Here is a 19,513-nt window from a genome sequence, read left to right as displayed (position 1 = left end):
GGATTTATCTATCCTCAACACTTATCTGGACATTCCCAAGTTCAAAATGTTGACGTTACAACAGCTTTTACCTCTGCTGGGCAAAGATCATTGGATGGTAACTTTGGATCTCAAGGAGGCTTACCTTCATGTTCCTATCAGACTGAGTTGCAGAAAGTATCTGCGTTTTGGCTGGGACTTCTCATTATCAGTTCTCTGCATTGCCCTTTGGCTTATCTACTGCCCAGAGTGTTCACGAAAGTTCTGGCTCCAGTGATAGCTTTCTTCAGGCTAAAAGGAATACAGATCTATCCTTATTTGGACGATTGCCTGATTCTGGCTCAAGGAAGGGACGAGTTTCTTCATCATTTGGAATATGTGATAGCAGTGCTAAGATGCCTGGGGTATTCTGTGAACGAAATAAAGTCCAGTCTAGTACCCTCTCAGGACATGTGCTTTCTGGGTGTAAGACTGAAGACAGCATCCCAGATGGCCTTTTTGACCCCGGACAAACAAAAGAATCTTTCCCTTTACTTTCATCATTTGTCTCATCAGTCCAGGCTGACTGCAAGGACAGTCCTTCAAGCCTTGGGGTTCATGGCATCTTGTATTCTGGTGCTTCCCAATGCCAAACTGCATATGAGGAAGCTACAATGGTATCTCAAAACGTATGGACACAGCACTGCCAGGATCTGGACACTGTCATTCAAATAATACCTTGCATTCAAAAGGAATTTTGTGGTGGGCTCAGGAATGTCACCTAAACAAGGGACTCTCTGTGACCCGGCCAGAGGCGAGTCAGATTCTAACGACAGATGCCTCAGACAAAGCTTGGGGAGCTCATCTAAATGGAAAGTGGATACAAGACAAGTGGCCTGCCAGACTACAACATCTACATATCAACTTGAAGGAGATGTTAGCAGTCCAGTTTGCATTAATAGCTTTCAAGGATTTACTTCTTCCAGGGCAGGTGTTGATTCTAACAGACAACACAACTGTCATGTGGTACATCAACAAGCAGGGGGAACACATTCTTATCCTCTATGCAGGCAAGCAATGATTTTGTGGGAGACTGCCCTCAGTTTACAGCTACATCTTCAGGCAAGGTTTCTGCCGGAGCACAGAACTCCTTAGCAGATGTGTTGAGCAGACAAATTATGGATCCCCACGAGTGGAAATTTGATCCTCATGTATTTCAGAAATTGACAGTGTCATGGGGAACTCCAGACATAGATCTGTTCGCTTCTCCACTAAACCACCAGCTGCCAAAGTTTTGCATGAAAAGGTTTCATCCCACAGCTTGGAAAGTGGATGCTCTTTCTTTCAATTGGAGCAATCTTCATGTGTATGCCTTTCCACCTCTGCCTCTCCTCCCAAAGGTACTTCTAAAGGTCAGACAGGACAAGCCAAAGATGATTTTAATAGCTCCAGATTGGCCTCGACAGCACTGGTACCCATTACTGAGAAGTCTGGTACGGGAGCCTCCATGGCCTTTGCCTTCGATTCCACACCTGTTGTCTCAGGAGGACAGTCATTTGCTCAATATCAAGCTTCACTCTCTTCACCTAACAGCCTGGCATATTCTGTTTTGAACCATAGAAGGTCTCAACTTCCACAGCAAGTTTTGAATGTTATTTTGGAAGCTAGAAGGCCTAGTACAAGGAAAGTGTACGCAGATAAATGGAAGAGATTTTTATTTTGGAGTGCAGCAAAGGATTTTGATGTCTCTGAGCCTAATTTAAGTATGGCTCTTCAATATCTTACTGAGTTACTGGACAAGGGTTTGTCCTTCTCTTCTATTAAGGTTCATGCTGCAGCAATTTCGGCTCACTATGATTGTGACCCACCATTGTTTTCTCATCCTTTGTTCAAGCAATTTCTTAGAGGGGCAAAGAATATAAGACCCCCACGTAGAGCTCCTACTCCTGCTTGGGATCTCAATTTTGTGTTGGAGAAAGTCACTTTACAACCTTTTGAGCCTGCAGCTACTACCGAGTTGAAATATTTATCATGGAAGACTGCTTTTTTGTTGGCCATTACCTCTGCAAGAAGGGTTTCTGAATTGCAGGCCCTTATGGCGGTTGAGCCTTTCTTAATTTTCCATAAGGATAGGGTATCTTTGCGTACTAATCCTTCCTTTATGCCTAAAGTGGTTTCTAGTGTGGCTTTAAACCAAACTATTCATTTGCCTACTTTTTATGCAAATCCCCAAAATAAAGGGGAAAAGATTTTGCACACTTTAGATGTACACTGGCAGCTGCGATATTATTTGAGCAGAACTAAAGAGTTCAGGCAGTCTCAGCAGTTATTTGTTTCTTTTGCTTTGAGTTCTCAGGGCAAGCCTGTGTCAAAACAAACTATTTCTAAGTGGATTGGGTTTTGCATTGCTTTCTGTTATTCCCATCATGGCAAGGAGATTCCAGCTGGGATTAGGTCTCATTCCACTAGGGCTACTGCCACTTCGACAGCTTTTTTAAGGGGGGTGGCAACTAAAGATATTTTGGAGGCAGCTACTTGGAGTTCAGTGCATACTTTCTCTAAGCATTATCACCTTCCACTTTACTCTAAATCTAGGGCTGGTTTTGCCACTGTTATTTTACAGGGCATTTTGGCAGCTCCTGCTTCTTTATAGTTTTGCCATCCTCCCTTACCTCTGCTTTGGGATTCTACCCAAGTGTAAGGACTGCAGCAATGTGAGATGAAGAACATAGTACAGTTTTGTACCTACCATAAATGTAGATGTTCGAAGATCCACATTGCTGCAGTCCAATTTACCCTCCCTCCTTCCCCTCTGTAGTTAGACGCGGTTGTGTGGGTTGGGTTGTATATATTGTGTATATTGTATATATGGTACATATTGTTAGTGCAAGGGTGGTTGGTTGGTTGTTTGCTGTCTTTTGGTTTTGACCTTTCTTTTAAGGTCTTCTGACATCTGGGGCAAGAAAAGACTGAGGATATGACGTCGGTCATGCGCATTTGTACCCTGACGTCCTGATGTCAGTCTAATGCGCCTTGACCGACGTCAGCCTTATACTTTGATATTCGGGCCGACCGAGGACAGCGGACTACCCTAGTGTAAGGACTGCAGCAATGTGGATCTTCGAACATCTACATTTATGGTAGGTACAAAACTGTACTTTTCCTCTTTTAAAAAATATTCTACTTTTAATATTATTGTCCAAACATATGTTTTCTGCCTGCAAAATGAATGAACATTGATTCAGTGTCCACATTGTTTGGTCCCTGTCATACCCTTATTCCCAAAGTTGTGTCTATTATTAGTCCTAATTTCAATCATTCTTTTGAGATTCATCCCAGTTTTGTAAACAAAGGTACGTCTATCTCCTATTTTCTCACAAATCCCTTCATCACTAGTGAGTATATTCCAATTTTTGTCTAGGATGTTCCTAACTTCCCCTACATGTTGTCCATATTCAAGTATACATGCCTTTTGATACTTATCCCTGATGGTGTTTGTTTAGGCTCATTATACGGCCTAGGCCCAGGAGTGGTGGGTATTTGTTTCACCATTCTTTAGTCACATATTCAGTGACATCCTTAACCATATGTCCTGGGTATCCCCTTTGGCTAAATAAATTGCCAATACATTTAATTTCTTCTATCATATCTTCCCTTCTGAATGTCATTCTAGCCGCCCTTATACACTGCCCTTTCAAAATACTTTTTTTCTGTGTATAAGGGTGATTGCTCGAAAATTCCAAATATGCATTAAAAAATGTGTCTTTCCTATGTATCTTAGATTGAAATGTTTTTCCATCACTGAAAATAAATCTATCTAAGTAATTAATTCCTACCCTACTGGTGTTGTATGTAAATTGCAAATAAGGGGTACTTCCTTTGATATATTCCATAAATTGTTCCAAATTTTCCTCATTTCCTTTCCATAAAATGAACAAATCATCCAGATATCTCACATAAACTATTTGTTCCATCCATGGGGTATGTAAGGTAAATTCCTCCTCCCAATCCAATAGTACTAAATTGGCATATATGGGGGCACAAGCCGCCCCCATAGCTGCATGTGATATCTGTTTGTAGTACTCTCCTTCGAAAAGAATATAATTGTTGTCAAGTAGTATATTAATAAACTCGGATAGGAGGTCAATCTTGTCCCATTCTAGATGACCATGTCATACACACGTGTAGTCAGGTTCCAAAATGTGTGTAGTACAATGCATACTGGTCACCAGTAGAAACTATGGAGTGTTACTGTGTAATACAGAGCATGTCACTCTGCCCATGTGTCCACTATGCACGTACATGCAGACAGTGCACCTCCACCATTTCCACAACTGTAGACATGCAGATATGTGCTACACACATCCCACACATACTGTCCACTCTCTAACACATGCTGCCAATACTGCACACATCAGCCAAGTAGCACGTGGGCAGACAATATACAATTGGAACTAACACTGGTGTAAACAACACTACAATGACAATCATAGCTTTAATGCATCATGCCTGCTCAGCTACACCTTCAAGCATATCATTACACTCTACTGCTGACAACATGCTAACATTGCTATACTGCTATAGAGACACACTGTGCATCAGCACCATGGTAGCCTGTTCCTGCATCAATGTTACAGATGACAGAAGGTGGCACAGGTTTCATCATATGCACAGGGTGTGTTGTTGGTCTCCCAGAGGCCTACACTGAGCCATCCAATCGACGTGTGTGTGTGTGTGTGTGTGTGTGTGTGTGTGTGTGTGTGTGTGTGTGTGTGTGTGTGTGTGTGTGTGTGTGTGTGTGGGGCAAGAATAATGGTATGGGCCAGTGTTGATGTAATGTGTGTGGGTATGTGTTAGCCCTAGCTGTCTGGATTATGTGTGTGTGTGTCTGCATGCACACAGTTCCACCATGTGGCTGCCACATACGAGTACTTGTGGGACAGCCACAGACTGTACCTGTGAGGCTTTACAGATCACAGTCTCTGGCCACGGATACGGTACCTGTGCCTGGCAGGGGTGCTACTGACACTATCAGGTACCAAGCCAGACAGGGTACTATCCCCAGAGGTAGATGGATGTACACTGGACCCAGGTCCCTGCTGGGACTGTCCAGAGCCACGTGCACGTGGTCTTCTAGGACGTTCTATGGACAGCCCACCCCCAACATTGCTGGGGTTGGTACTGGCACTACGGGAGCGGCTGTTGCTTGAGGGACATCCGCGGCGACTGCCAGCTGCTGATGTTGCTGGCATACGTCCACGTCGATGACTCAACCGTCCCGCACTGTCCTGACACATGGACATGACATTGCGGAGGACATCTAATGTCTCTCCCCAACGTCTGTCGGCGACCTCATTCCCTGTCTGGTGTACCGTTCCATACATGCCTGTGCCTCCATGACAGTCGAACATGTGTGAGGTTGTTAGACCTGTGGCACGTCTGCCAGTGGCATGATGGGCAACAGTGCTCCGACGAGAACCCCTGGACATCTGCCTATGTGGTACCCTTCCAGACATCTGGGTATGGCTTCTGTGTCGGGATGCATGTGCCATGGATACCACACTGTCCTGGCCAATGCAGACTCTACGCTGTTCCTCTGCTAAGGGCATTGGTGACAGATGTATTGGCAGTATGACTGTGTGTATGGATGGGGTGGACATTTGTGTAGTGTCGATTGGTGGCCCAACAATAGACCCTGACAAACATGCCTGTGCCTCAACACACCTATCATCATTATCACTATCATGCTCAGTGACATCAGTTTCCCTGCTGCATTGAACCAGCCCAGAATCAGCACCTGTGAGAGGGAGACAGGAAACGCACTTTACGACCTGTACATGATGTCAGCTCACATGAACACATGCACAAATGCAGTCATGAACACATGCACACAAATACAGTCCTCACTAGAACAGACACACACACACACACACACACACACACACACACACACACACACACACACACACACACACACACACACACACACCACCAGCAATCACGAACATACTCAATAGCGTGTGATGTTGGGGTACAGTATCACAAGCCAAACATTTATATCAACCGTGACAGCATGCAGGACGTGTGTTGCTCAATTGCATGCAGTGTGAGTGTAGACAGCCCTTGCTAATAACAGTATACATGGTGTTGATGCATGTGTGTTTTGTTCAGTGAATGGCCTCACCCTGGAACGCAATGTGTACATGGACACAACATTGCTGTGCAGGTATTAAAAGCCCTGCAATGTCCTGTGCACAATCAGTCACAGGTATACATACCATGGCTGGATGTGTATCGGTGTGTCACATAGATATCCATTTCTGATTAGAGCATCTGTGTCTTTAGCAGATAATTGTGGACACAGGTGTAGCACATGCATGCTATGTATACACACAGGATGAGTGGTGCATGTATACCTGATGGAATACCATTGCTCAACATAGCCATTGTACAGTGGTTATGATGAGTGTAGGACATGTTGTGGACATGCCAGTGCCAGCCATGACATGGCATGCTACCACACAACTGCAACATGAAACATTACACACACACAATGTGTGTCATGTGACCTATACACCCCATTGCATTACAAGACATATGTGTGTCACTTTCTAGAAATGGTGATTGCTATGCATATTGTGTATAGGTGAATATGTCTGCACACACACACACAACATTGAGGTGCATAGCAGTTCATGATATGTGTAGTACTGTGGCCACTGTAACTGGATGGGGTGTAGTACCATGAGCCATCATCATGCAGCATCATGTGGTCACTCAAGGCTACTAATGTGTGCCAGACCGGCACATAGCATGCTGTACCTGAACTGCAGTACCATGGCTACATTCACCATTTCACAGCCAGTTGTTACATGGGTTTCTGAGATGCCCAATAGGGGGCATTGCCTAACAAGAATGTGTTATGTGTTGAAGAGTGTTGCACAGCCACATGTGAGGCATCTACCCCTCAGGTATATTATGTGTGCTGTGTGGATGAGGTTTGGGATACTGTAGTGTGACCTTACAGCGGGTGTCTGAATACGCCATGTATAGCATGTTAACGTGTACTGCGTATGACAAAGGTGTGTATGTTGTGTGCATGTGTATCGACTCTGCCTATCCAATGTCCACTACAGTGTTGCCACAATTGTGTGGGATGCTCTGTGTATTGTATGTGTTTTAGGCAGCTACCCACGTTACTAGGATGTGCATAGTCTCACAGCAAACATGCAAAGCATGCATTATGTGTAGGTGTGTTACGTGTACATGGCCTACACCTCACCTATGACATGGACATTTAATTAGCAATATTAAAGGTATAACACGCTCACCAGCATGGCTCTGCTGCCTTGCTGTCAGACCAGAGGGACCTACAAGGATATCAGACACTTTCAGTGGCAACAACTGTGGCATTGCTACTGTCTATTTGCAATCTTACAGTAGTACAACGGTTGACAGTCACAGGCCTACAGATTATATTCCTAATTATTAGTATTGCACAGCACTAGGCACCACATCATCTAACTACACAGTGCACATCTCACATAAGCATGCTCTACCAATAGAGGTAACAGTATTTTACAGCTATGCCATGTTACCTGCACGGTCCATGTCAACTTGCTGGGTGGCTCATGCCTCCATGATAATACATGTTACTTGTGGTTGTTGTTGGCCAGGAGCCACCTGGCTCAGGAGCAGCTCTTCCATTCTGGTGAGAGGGGGATGGATGGCTAACCCCCCACCTGTGGCAAGCTGTTGTCTGCGGATATCAGACGCACGCTGCCGGACATGTCTAATTAAATCACTGCAGTGATGGCGTGCCTGCTTATATGTCCGGTTATGCATGCCTATGTCATTTACCCTACGGACAAGATCTTGCCGCAGCGCAGACCGTTCATGCTGGTCCTGGAGAACAGCAGCGCATAGTGCTGCATCAGGCTCGCTGTGATGGCTTCTTCCTCAGCCGTGCTATATGCAGGGTTATGATGGTGGGACATTACCCTGGAAGACAATGAAACAATATGTGTGAGCAAGTCATGTGGCACACGTAACATTCTAAAGTACAGATATCAATTAACTGACATATATAGCAACCTTTTGGCTGTCAGAAGATACACACTTTCAATACCACATATCAGTTCTCAACCCACAGATGGCACACTCTATATTATCAAACCATGTTTTGCACAGCAACAAAGTTAAAACAGTATGTAAGACTATACAACAGTACATGGCACACTGTATTTGACACAATGCACCACCTAGCCACAGGAGGTATATATCATGCTAATGCATCATGAAATATGTAATCCATTGCAATGATTGTAAGTCCACTGACAGTATTACCAGTATACCACACTAGTCGTTGATGGCAGACCCCTGCCTAACATATGTGCACATTTGTTAATATAGGTGGAATACTGCTGTACTAGACTATACATGTTGCTAGATACGCAGTTATATCCTGTAACACACATATGACCGAGGCCATGGTACAGGCATACTCACACACACAGCAGACTTACATAACAGACACATGGGTATGGCAACCCAGGTGACCTTTACCTTACAGTACTGTGTGTCAGTAGTTACCAGACCTTATGCCTGAGGTATGTAATCTGTGGTTCCAATAAATGTGCACGTACACCATACTGTGCTGTTTAGGCATACAGCTTCAGGTAGTACTACAGTTCATACAGGAGTTGGATTCACCAGCAGTAACTAAGCTATCACACATATACCGAACTCTGACACATTCACCAACACATTCACCATCACACTAAGTCAACCTCACATATCGATTATTGCAACAAGTACATGTGGGTGTGTATCACTTCATAGGTAGGTAAGAGGCTATTGGCCCTAGGTCCTATAGAACTCTAGCCATACGCTACCCTGGCCTCTGACACACAGGTAATTACATTTCACGTGGCCCTGTCAAGCAGAGACACTGAGGTGATTGCCTGGGTGTATTCACTATCTCCCATGCAATCTCCAGGATTATTTATGACGACTGCTAATTAGGAGCTTTGTTTGCTATGGATAGTTGGTTTGTTCCAGAGTATGGGATGTCTCTGAGATAGGAATCTATCCCTCCAGCATGTGCTGTTTATTGTGGTCAAAGGATTTGGGTCCCTAGAGCATGTAGCTCGTACAGATTGTGATCTGTTTACGTGGAGCATGTTCAACAGATCTGGGTCTGACAGCTTAGTATGTCAGTCAGAGGTCACCTCTGGGTAGGCGGTATGCGACAGTCTAGTTGTGGGACAGTCTGCATAATGCATCTGTTTGACGCCGGTATTGCTCTTTGTGAGGTATGTCTGTGTCCTTTCCACTTGCTGTAGATGTCTTGTGAGGTACATACCACATGGGGCATTGTACTCTATACTGGGTTTTATGTGTGTGGAGTAGAGTGGAACACTGATCTATTTTTCCCTGGATGACTCACCTTTTGTGATGACGTGTGCCACGTAGACGGGTTACATGACTAGTGTGGCACTGTGACTATTGAAGGGGAAACTACTGTCCACCTGTGTCCCATGGTCTGTTATCACACCTTCGGTGTTAAGTAGACTACCACCTATGTGGTAGTTCATGGGTAATGAGTCTTTGCAAGGAGGGATGCCAATGCATTGTCAACATTGAGCTTGAGTCCATGGCTCCCCAGGCATCTGTTGCAGTAATTATGACCCTCTCTCTCTCTCTATATATATATATATATATATATATATATATATATATATATATATATATATATATACACACACACACACACACACACACACACACATGAACATCCATTGGTGTACATATAGGCACATATACAGTCCACCTGTCATGGTGGGAATATAAAGTATGGGAAGGTTGTGAGGTATACAGTTATGTCATAACATTGTATAGTGTTGTGCGGAATGCATTGAAGGAGTTCTCAGCCCATGTAGCTTTAGCAGGCCTCACTGGCTGCAACACTGCAAACCTGACGAATCATACCCACAGCGTTTAACCACCACATGTCATATGCCAGCACTGTATGCTGTCTGGTCTGCCACACACTACAACCTACATAGAAATATGTACATAACAACCTTCAACAACATATATGTGTATGTGTATATATATATATATATATCTCAATCTCCACCTTTCACAAACAGTTGCAGTATGTCCCTTGCTCAGTGCACATGTACAGATGCTAATATATCTGACACGGACAGATCTCTCCATATGTGTGTGCCATACATACACAAGGACCACACTGTTGTAAGTACATGTACCTCACGGCTGACCTGTTGGGCCTTGCTGCAACATGAATAGGTGTCACATGTGAGCACACAGTAATATTAGAGGGTGTATACATAGCTGCTAATGCTGAATTAGCATACTAGTCTGGTGCAGCTGTTGCCAGTGCTAAGCTACACATTAATTTGACTATCATGCATTTGTTACTCTGTCACATCCATGTTTGCATAACCGTATGGGCTCCTACCCCAAACAGACATTGTACACACTACTGTACAGAACACAGATAACATGGATCAGATGTTTGACATTTAATGCTGAACTGCATATTTCACCGTCACATCCCACTGCACACAGCTACACACTAATTTCCCCATGCCAGTAGTTGTGCAGGGCATCTGTGCATCGATATGTACTGCTGCCACATATGGATGATTCATACTATGTAGAGTACTCTTCATGAACATCTACTACATTCCAGTAAATACATAGCTGTTACATACCTTTCCTTTGTATGTGTTCATATTTGTTGTCGTATATCCTGGTATATTTGTTTCACAATATACGTTTTCCTTTCAATATATCTTTTACTGTTCAAGATATTTTTTTCAATAGATTTTTATTTCAAAATATATTTCTTTTCAATATATTTTTTATTTCAATATATATTTTTTCTAAATATTTTCTTTCAATATATTTCTTTTTCAATATATTTTTTTTTCAATTTTTTCTATATATTTTTCTTTCAATGTATTTTTTCTATATATTTTTTTCAATATATTTTCTTTTCAATAATTTTTTCAATATAATTTCTTTTGTCAGTATATTAATTTGTTTTCAATATATTCATTTTGTTATATTTCTTTACATCACTTTTTCTTTTTTTTTTTCTCTCTCTCTCTCTCTCCACCTCCGTACCTGCAATGGAATGATTGCATGTGTGGACAGCAAGTACAGACTGCTTTTACAGGTATCTGCACATGTGCATGTGATGGCCTCTGTACCAATTGGTGGCCACCATTTGGCAATTGCATGCAGCCTGCTGTGTGGTACTTGCTGTACTCACTGTCATAGCAACCCAGTGCTATAAATTGCTAAGTCAGGTAGGCGTAGCCCTTTCAGAATTCCAAAGTGGGGACCATGCTTGTTTGCTGTGGACACCATTGTGTAAGTCAGAAGGTTGGTATACTTCTTCTAACTGTTGCTAAGGGTGTATCCAGTTATTTGTATGTTGTACTCAGACCTGAATGTTGCCACTTCCAGTACAGAGTTGACAGTGTAGAATTGTACTCACCCCTAGAAATGCTAACACAAGACACATGGGAGTATGGATTTCTTTACAACTTCTACAATTAGCTGCCATACATATATAGTTATGAGATGTTTTCATTTGGCGCATGAACTGTTTGGGAACAGCTATACTGTGGATATTAACTTACTCACTTCTGCACTGTTTGTGCTTTTTATTTTGTTTACATTATCACAGGATGCTCATGAAACTGGACAATTCCAGTACCGAGTATGCCTACCTACATTCTTGCTGTACCTTGAACACAATGGTATTTTGTACATTTGGGTGGGGATTGTCCTGCTGTGATACTGTGTGGGGGTTGTGAAGTGCTGCTGTAACATTATTTACTGCTAGAATGTCTGGTTCTGTTATCACAGTCATGTAATGCAATTCCACAACAGCTGCTGGTAAAGTTCCACGGAACAGGTTTTATGTTATGGCATTCCTATCTTTCCTTTACGTTCACGCATTCTGATGCATGATATATATATTTCAGCAACATCCTGCTGTATATCTTACTGTGGTCTAGTGGTACTTCATGCAATCTAGTGTGCCCAAGGTCCGGGGTTCGAGACTGACAGTGGTGTTTTATTTTGCTGCTTAGCAGAACAAGGCCCCCTCATATGCAGGGTGACTAAGGCCCTTTTAAGCAGTTGTAAGCGGGTTTGCGTGACGCATAGCAATACTTAGCTAAGCACATACATGCGCACACTCGCTCAAACCCACTTGCTACTGCCTAAAAGTACCCGCTTACTGCTGCTTAAAAGTGCTTACTCCCGCTAACCCCCGCACTCATTTCTTTGAAAGAAAAGAAAATGGGGAGATAGGAAAGTGGTGAAAAAGGAGCACAAAGAGGGAAAGACAGTAGGGAAAACAGCTCGGGATGTGCAGGACGGGATGTCGGGAAGGTCCATAGCTGCCCATTTCTTTAACAGCAACAGCTGTGCATATATACTAGTAATTTGGAGGGAATTTTGAAACCTTCCACCCCTGAGAGAGGGGTGAGGACAACAAAGTATGTTGTACTGCCAATTGAATTTCAGTTTCTGTGTCCAGCGGACATTTGTGCAAAATGGGCATCTATGTATGGGGCATCATTTTTTTGTGGGAGCAGATTGCCCCTTTTTTTTTTTTTTCAGGTGAGAGTGGAATGTGGGGTAGGGGAAGTAGGTATATTTTGGGAAGTAGGTTGGGGAGGTGAACAGACAAGACAAACGAGACGCATACAGGGGCGGAATATGACACATGGGGTGGGTGAACACAATTGACGGGGAAGGATGTTTGGAAATCGCAAGCCCATGAGCCACAGATAGTAACAGTGGAACTGAGATCCTCACCCATGGGCAGTCACCACTGCACCTTCACAGCCCGGAGGGTGGCTGTGCTGGGGGCTGCGTAGGAGGGGCAGGCTCACCCGTGAGTCGCGCCACTCTTGCCTCGAGCTAGCGTAGGGGATCAGCGACTGAACGCTGGATCTCCCTACGCACCACAGCCCGAACCCTTCGGAGGGTGACAGGTGGCTCTCCTCCGGCCACGTTTGCATGGGGGGGTGAGCCCCATACCCTACAGCGCTTCCACCCGAAGGTAGCACAGGGCCAACGGAGGAGGAGGTCCCGGTCTGGGCACCGGACCTGCTGGTGCCAGGTGCCATCGCCAGCTGAGGTGGGGACAGGTGGGTCCGCTGGGACCAGCCTTCCCATACGTTCTGTGTTTAGGTGAATTTAATGACAGTATAGCCAACAGCATTCCAAATTAGTTGTAAAAGCATGCAGTAATATTCCAATTAACCCAACACACCAGAGTTCCAACAGTTGAACAGCAAGCATAACACATGCATATATTGAACGACAGTGGACATTTCCAACAGCATGCAGGAATGAATGGTGGCAACAAGCCACCAAGATTGTGGTGTTTGAACAGGGCACATGCATCAAAGTTATGCAGATATTTATAAACCAATAGGACATATGTCCCAACAAATGTTTTGAGATTACACATACCCATTGAGGTGTGGAATTGTATTGTTTATGCACATACAGTAGGGTGTAAAAAGATACCTCCATTAACAACTTATATGAACTTATAGTTTACACTACATTCCTATTGATTGCTGGTATATATCCCTTACATGTTTTATTACACTAGGCAATGTCCATTACATTGTGGGATGTGTTTTGCTAGTTCCTTATGTACCTGACCTGTATCTAATATACAAACTGTCCAGGATGCAGATGTTACTGCTACGTATTTATATATTTTATTTATATTCATATGTCTACATATCTGGATGTGTTCAGGTGACATTATGAGTTATATTTTAACAGCCCCTTACATTTCTAACAGCACACTGACATTTCCGGTGCACACAGTTACAAGCTACTCATGTGCCAGATTTATCTATACATGCCAGGCTTGAAACTACAGTTGAGAACTGTATATATGCTTAAGAGATACTGGCACTCCCTTCGTCCTCTTTCTGTGGGTCTACCCAAGTGTGGGTTGACAGCGCTTAATACAACACTACTATTTCTATACTTCAAGAGTACATCAACATTTCAAAGAAAGTGACACGGACACACTACAGGTGTTATACCTTTATTAATTACATTACAGACTTTTCTAGTGGCTCTCTCATTTATTTGTTATTACAGTGCATGCAGACATCTTATTCAGGATGTATTATACCTTCATTTATGGTTTACAACACTCGTTTTCAGGCTCTCTCACATTCTATATAACAATACATGCAGAGAAATAATTCAGGACTTATTATACCTTTATTAATGGATTACAACACTCTCTTTTTCAGGCTTTATCACTTATTTTACATAACCGTTCATGCAGAGAGGTTATTAAAGCCTTATCATACCTTTATTATTGGGCTAAGACACTTTTACTCAGGCTCTCTCACTTATTTTATATAACAGTACATGCAGAAATATTACTAACCTGCCTGGTGGCGCAGCCTTAGCAACCTATTTGCATAGGCTTGCTGATTCGCAGCACGGACACCTGCAGCTGTGAAGTAAATGAATTGATATTGAGACATATACCTATCCATACTGTCAACTACACTAGCAATTTTTACATACTTCAGTCCATGGTTACCTACTCAGTAGTTGGGCATTTTGCATCCCACGGGCCTCCTGTATCCATTGGTTAAGTTGGTCCTGCTTGCATCTCTTCAGGTCTGCATGGTAATGTCTAACCTGCTCACCAGTCCGAGGGACGCCTGTGGCACTGGTGAGTTCATGTGCGAGATGGTTCCAGGCCTCCGCTTTGTATTCCGTGCTCTGGAACTGGCCCTGCAGGAGTCTTGCATCATGATGATGGACGAGGAGCCAAACCATCACTTTTGACTCCTCAATGCCCCACCGTTGCGCTCTGAAGCGAGAACCCTCCGACACCAGCCATTGCTGCCTGCAGATGGGAGCTACAATCAGTCATGGCGAGTATTCCCACCTGTGGAGCTTAAATATGCCTCATTTCCCTCACTTATTTGTGATTGGCCAGATTTGAAAGTTCTCAGCTGAGTGCACACCTGCTTAGCACTGGGTAAACTTTGATTCATATGTATATGTATGTTGACAGTCCATGAACATCAAATGCTGTCATGGCTTAGTGGATCAGTACTGTGATTATGGTGCACACTATCCCGGGTTTGAGACCTGTCATTGCTTTTTTATTTTGCTACTGGCTTGACCGGTAGGGGGTGTGGCTGGGTTTAGCCGACTTTGCCCAATGTTGCTCTACGTTTACCGACGTTGCCCGACATTGCGCTAGTTAGCGCTGTGCGCACCTCCGCGCAAACATGTTTGGTTTTCGCTAGTTGGCACGATGCTTAGCTTTGGGCAATTATTTTTAAATGTGCTTAATATTGGTAAATTTTGCTTAGCAGTGTTTCACATTGCTTAAGATAGGTTACTTATGCATTCATTAGTATGCATGACCATTTCACTTTCTTATATATATTTAAAATATCGTTCACTACTACATAGGCCATTTTGATGCATTTTAATAAAGTTTAAAAGGTAAATGTCAGGAATTCTTTTTATGCACAGATTTCTACAGAAAATGGAAAGGGGAGTAGTGGGACTCGAACCGGGAATGCCTTCTCTTTATGCGAAGGCTCTACCACTACACTATTGCTATTTGGCTTAATTTGCATATAAGTGGTTTATTATCCTCTTAGATGTCTAAACTGCTGACTGTAGCTAAGCAGTGGGCACACCCGCACACACACGCGCAAATACGGGCAGCTATATCGTGAATAATAAAAAAAGAAATTGCTTTACATTTTATTTCATTTGTACAGGGCTTTTGAATGTGGGGGAGTGTAATGTTGGGGATATACACATTTGAGCGGACTCGCTCATATCTGCTGACATTTGCAGATTTAGGCACTTGCATGGGCGTGGATATTTGGACTGCTCGGCAGTCTGACACGCCCCCTGCACTCCTACATGCTCCGTGTTAGCCAGGGAGTTGTCAGCGTGCCCTCATGCATATGCATGATGCGCTGACCTCGTACTCTTAGACGGCAGTCTCCGAGTAGGACTTCGTTCGTCCTACACGGAGGATTACTGAATCCCCCCCATTGTTTATATGTTTTGGATTTCTTCATGGAGATGCATAGTTTCTAGTAAGTTGCGTAAAGGTCAAGGACCATCATAATGTAGGCTCCAAGATCATAGAGTAGACATTGAAACCAAACCAAGTATCTAAAGACTTGAGTAAATCTAGCAAGTTACATTTTCTTTTATTGGCAGTCTATTAAGTAATGTTGCAGTACTTTGGGTGTTAAACTTTGATATAAAAGTGGCTCTGCGTTTTGCTATTTGAGAAAATATAATTTCCTCAGTGAGAAGTTAACCCTGATTGCAATAACTCAGTATTAAACAAAAGCAGTGTTTCTTCACCTTGAAGTGTGTGGTAGGCTAGGCACAGTTTGCCACATGAGCAGCGATAACTGCTAGAAAATTAAGTTTTGGTAAACATTCCTGATGTAATTGTTCTGCACTCCATATTTTTTTTTTTAGTACAGAAAGATCACCTTTTGAATATGTACAAAATAAAGAGCTGTATTCAAGTCTAGGTTTGTTACATGTTGTAAATTTCAATAGGACTGTAGTGCAGAAAATGATATTTGTTTTTCCTATGGGAGTTTATTATTCAGAAGAACATTGCATGTGCCATATATCTCTTAAACCACAAATAGCTTATGGTTTGTGTATTATTATTGCAACTTATATGCCTGCACAGAGTTGCTGACAAGCATACTTATCTCAGGGCTCAAGATAACTCTCTTGCTGAGTATGCTGATCTAGGGTACAAAGCAATTCTGATTTCCGAGTTTTCTTATTTAGGACTCTAGTTAGCAAGCGTAGTACTGTGTGTATAGTAGTCCATGTCAAAATTTGAAGTGCTAAGATGTGTTAGGATGACCTAATTTAAAATGTATTTGCACTTTCTCAGTGTCAGAATACATTTCAGGTTGTCTGTCAATCTGTTTGGGATGTCATAGTGACTTCTCTGAGTAACATTGCAGGTGTTGGAGGGCAGGGATGGGAGAAGAGGACTGGAGAATGGACATATTGCATGTCTGAGTCACACATATTATCTGCTTTATGCCATCATTCCAAAAAGGCAGATGTGCTAACCTTGCATGTATATGAAGTAAGAAGACATTGCAGAGAGTAAAGGGAAGTGCTACCTATTTTGGCAACGCTCTTCTGGTTATACCTGGTAGAGCAGATGTGCAACCCACTGGACCTAGACTTGGGGAATGGGGTTAAACCCCACAAATTGCTTACAGGAGAACGGACCACCTCCACTCATGAATAATAACAGTGACACTGGGATTGTCAGACTTCTGCACTTTACAACTTATTTCAAAGAAAGCCTGTCTGGTAGTCAAGTAACCCGACAGTGCCCACTGCAAAAGGGGAGGGAATCTGGAGTGATATAAATATTGGATATTATATGGCAGCTTTTCTTTGTGATGTTAGAAATGGACAGTAGCACCTGTATTAAGTGTAATATGAATATATATACACACACAAACCCACCCAGGTTGTGAGATCTGTGTGCCACAGTATTTTAGTACTGTGGGTAACCTTGCACATGGCTGCAAGCTTTGACTTGAAAATCGTTAACTTCACATTGGTCGGTGTCTGAGACTTGGTGATGCTCTTCTGTGATCCTGAATAGGATTAAACTGGTAATGGAGTCTTTAGTGACAGGGAACTATTTTTTTACTACATTTTGCAAGAAACTGTGTGCGTCTGGCAAAATATAAACTAACCATTCACACAGGACAGAGATTTTTCCAGATCTTTGCTTTATCTCAGATGAACATATTAGTCTGTTCGTTGTGGGTAGAATAAAGAAAGGTGAAAATATATATACCCTTAGCTAGGAAATGGCAGTCTTGAGACACCTACAGATCTTATTTCAGTAAGAAGATTCAAATATTTGGGGGGATTATGCATTTCTTTAGGTTTTTATGCATAATCAGTCTGTACCTCTTGAACGTTAATCATGGTCTTATTTAATTTGTTTCTGATTGCTTCAGTCCTAGCTGTCCAAGGTATCGGTGCACTGCCAGTCAAGAAGAGAATGGATGCAAAGAAGACTCTGAGCCGTGTAATCGAGAAGCGCTTCCCAGACACCAAGCTGCTGAATCTGGACACTGAACAGGAAGCTGTTCTTCTCTTGAGGCATATTGCAGAACAGAAACAGCGGCATATAGCCTTCCGCGATAGAAGATCGTACCTTCTGGCACAAGAAGCAAGCTTCACTCCTGGTGATGAGAGCGGACTTTTGGGAACTTTAAAGGTTTCAGGGTATGTGCGTGGGCAAACCCTGAACGTTAACAGTCTGATACACCTAGTGGGTCAGGGGGACTTCCAGATGAGTCAGATAGATGCACCACCAGATCCTATTCCTCTGAATCCCAGAGTGACTAAAGTACTGCGGAGGAAAACTGGCGATGTGGAAATGAAGGTATGCTGAATAGTGAATGGGTGGTAGTTTTAATGAAGGTAGTCTGAAACCGACTTAGGAACATTACAGGGAACACCGTAAAGATGGGTGTTGGAGCAAGACTGTTCCATTACATAAGAAGTCACATGTAACCAACATGAATACTCTGCCTGTGTACTTGTTGATGCTCACTATAGTCTTTGCTCATCTTGTGTGAAAGCATGTGCAGCTCTTAAAGTGCCTTGTGGCCAGTTATCAGATGACCAGAAAGTGGCTGAATTGCAGTTTGGCTGGTGTTAAGAATTACATTGTTGTCTCTACAGGCCTAAAATGAGGGGTTGCACACTTCTGTCTTGGGGTATGCAGTTCTTTCTGTTAAACGAATAAGTTACTCCCTCTTCATTTGACTGTTATCCTTTAGAACAGTGATAGGATAAAGCAAGGTTTATCACTTAAATAATAAAAACTTAATAGATTTGCAATAGGATAAAATTTAGCATACAGTATCTTATTAAAGGGGAACAGCTTCATTTTGCACATTTACAAGTTTTGTATAGCAATGTAAGAAATTACAAATGGAATTTTTTAAACTGCAGTTTGCAAATAGTTAAGGTTTCCAAATGTTTACTTGACAGATGTTCATTTTCTAAAATTGAAGTTTAACAGGACAGATCTCCAGCATCTCCTCTCTTTCCCTTCACTCACCATTGTTCTGTTGTCTTCAGCTTTTACAGTCCTGTCTCTGCAGTTTCACCAGGTACCATAACAGTGTAGCAATAGTGGTGTGTTCTGTGCCAGTTCTTTCTAGTTTCTTCTGAAGTAAAGCCTTACATTCACTGTACTTGAAGCTCATAGTGACCCAGCAGTTGTAGCTTTAGGTGATCCCACTACTGCTAAACACTTAATTCCAATCCTGCTCCTCCTGACAAGGATGGGAAAAAGTGTATACTTCTGCAAGTCTGATTTTTCAGAATTTTGAATTGTCAGGCTCCTCCTTTGTTAGTTTTGTTCTGGCAGATTGTGGAAGTATCAGGAATATTT

At 42.8% G+C, this 19,513-nt stretch overlaps 1 protein-coding gene across 2 annotated transcripts in view; it reads left to right on the top strand.

The window, feature by feature from the left end:
- TSR1 (TSR1 ribosome maturation factor) overlaps positions 1-19,513 on the top strand; it is an 895,152-nt gene that overhangs the window by 139,949 nt on the left and 735,690 nt on the right. For both annotated transcript variants that reach the window (XM_044054379.1, XM_044054378.1), the window contains exon 5: positions 18,063-18,493. In XM_044054379.1, coding sequence (XP_043910314.1) covers positions 18,063-18,493 — 431 coding nt within the window. The remainder of the gene's footprint in view (positions 1-18,062; positions 18,494-19,513) is intronic.

Source organism: Protopterus annectens, chromosome 13.part0 (genome assembly GCF_019279795.1).
Source record: "Protopterus annectens isolate FY-2018-M chromosome 13.part0, PAN1.0, whole genome shotgun sequence".
Lineage (NCBI taxonomy): Eukaryota > Metazoa > Chordata > Ceratodontiformes > Protopteridae > Protopterus > Protopterus annectens.
Note: the sequence above shows the minus strand (reverse complement) of the source record. Positions and strands in the feature narration are given on the sequence as shown.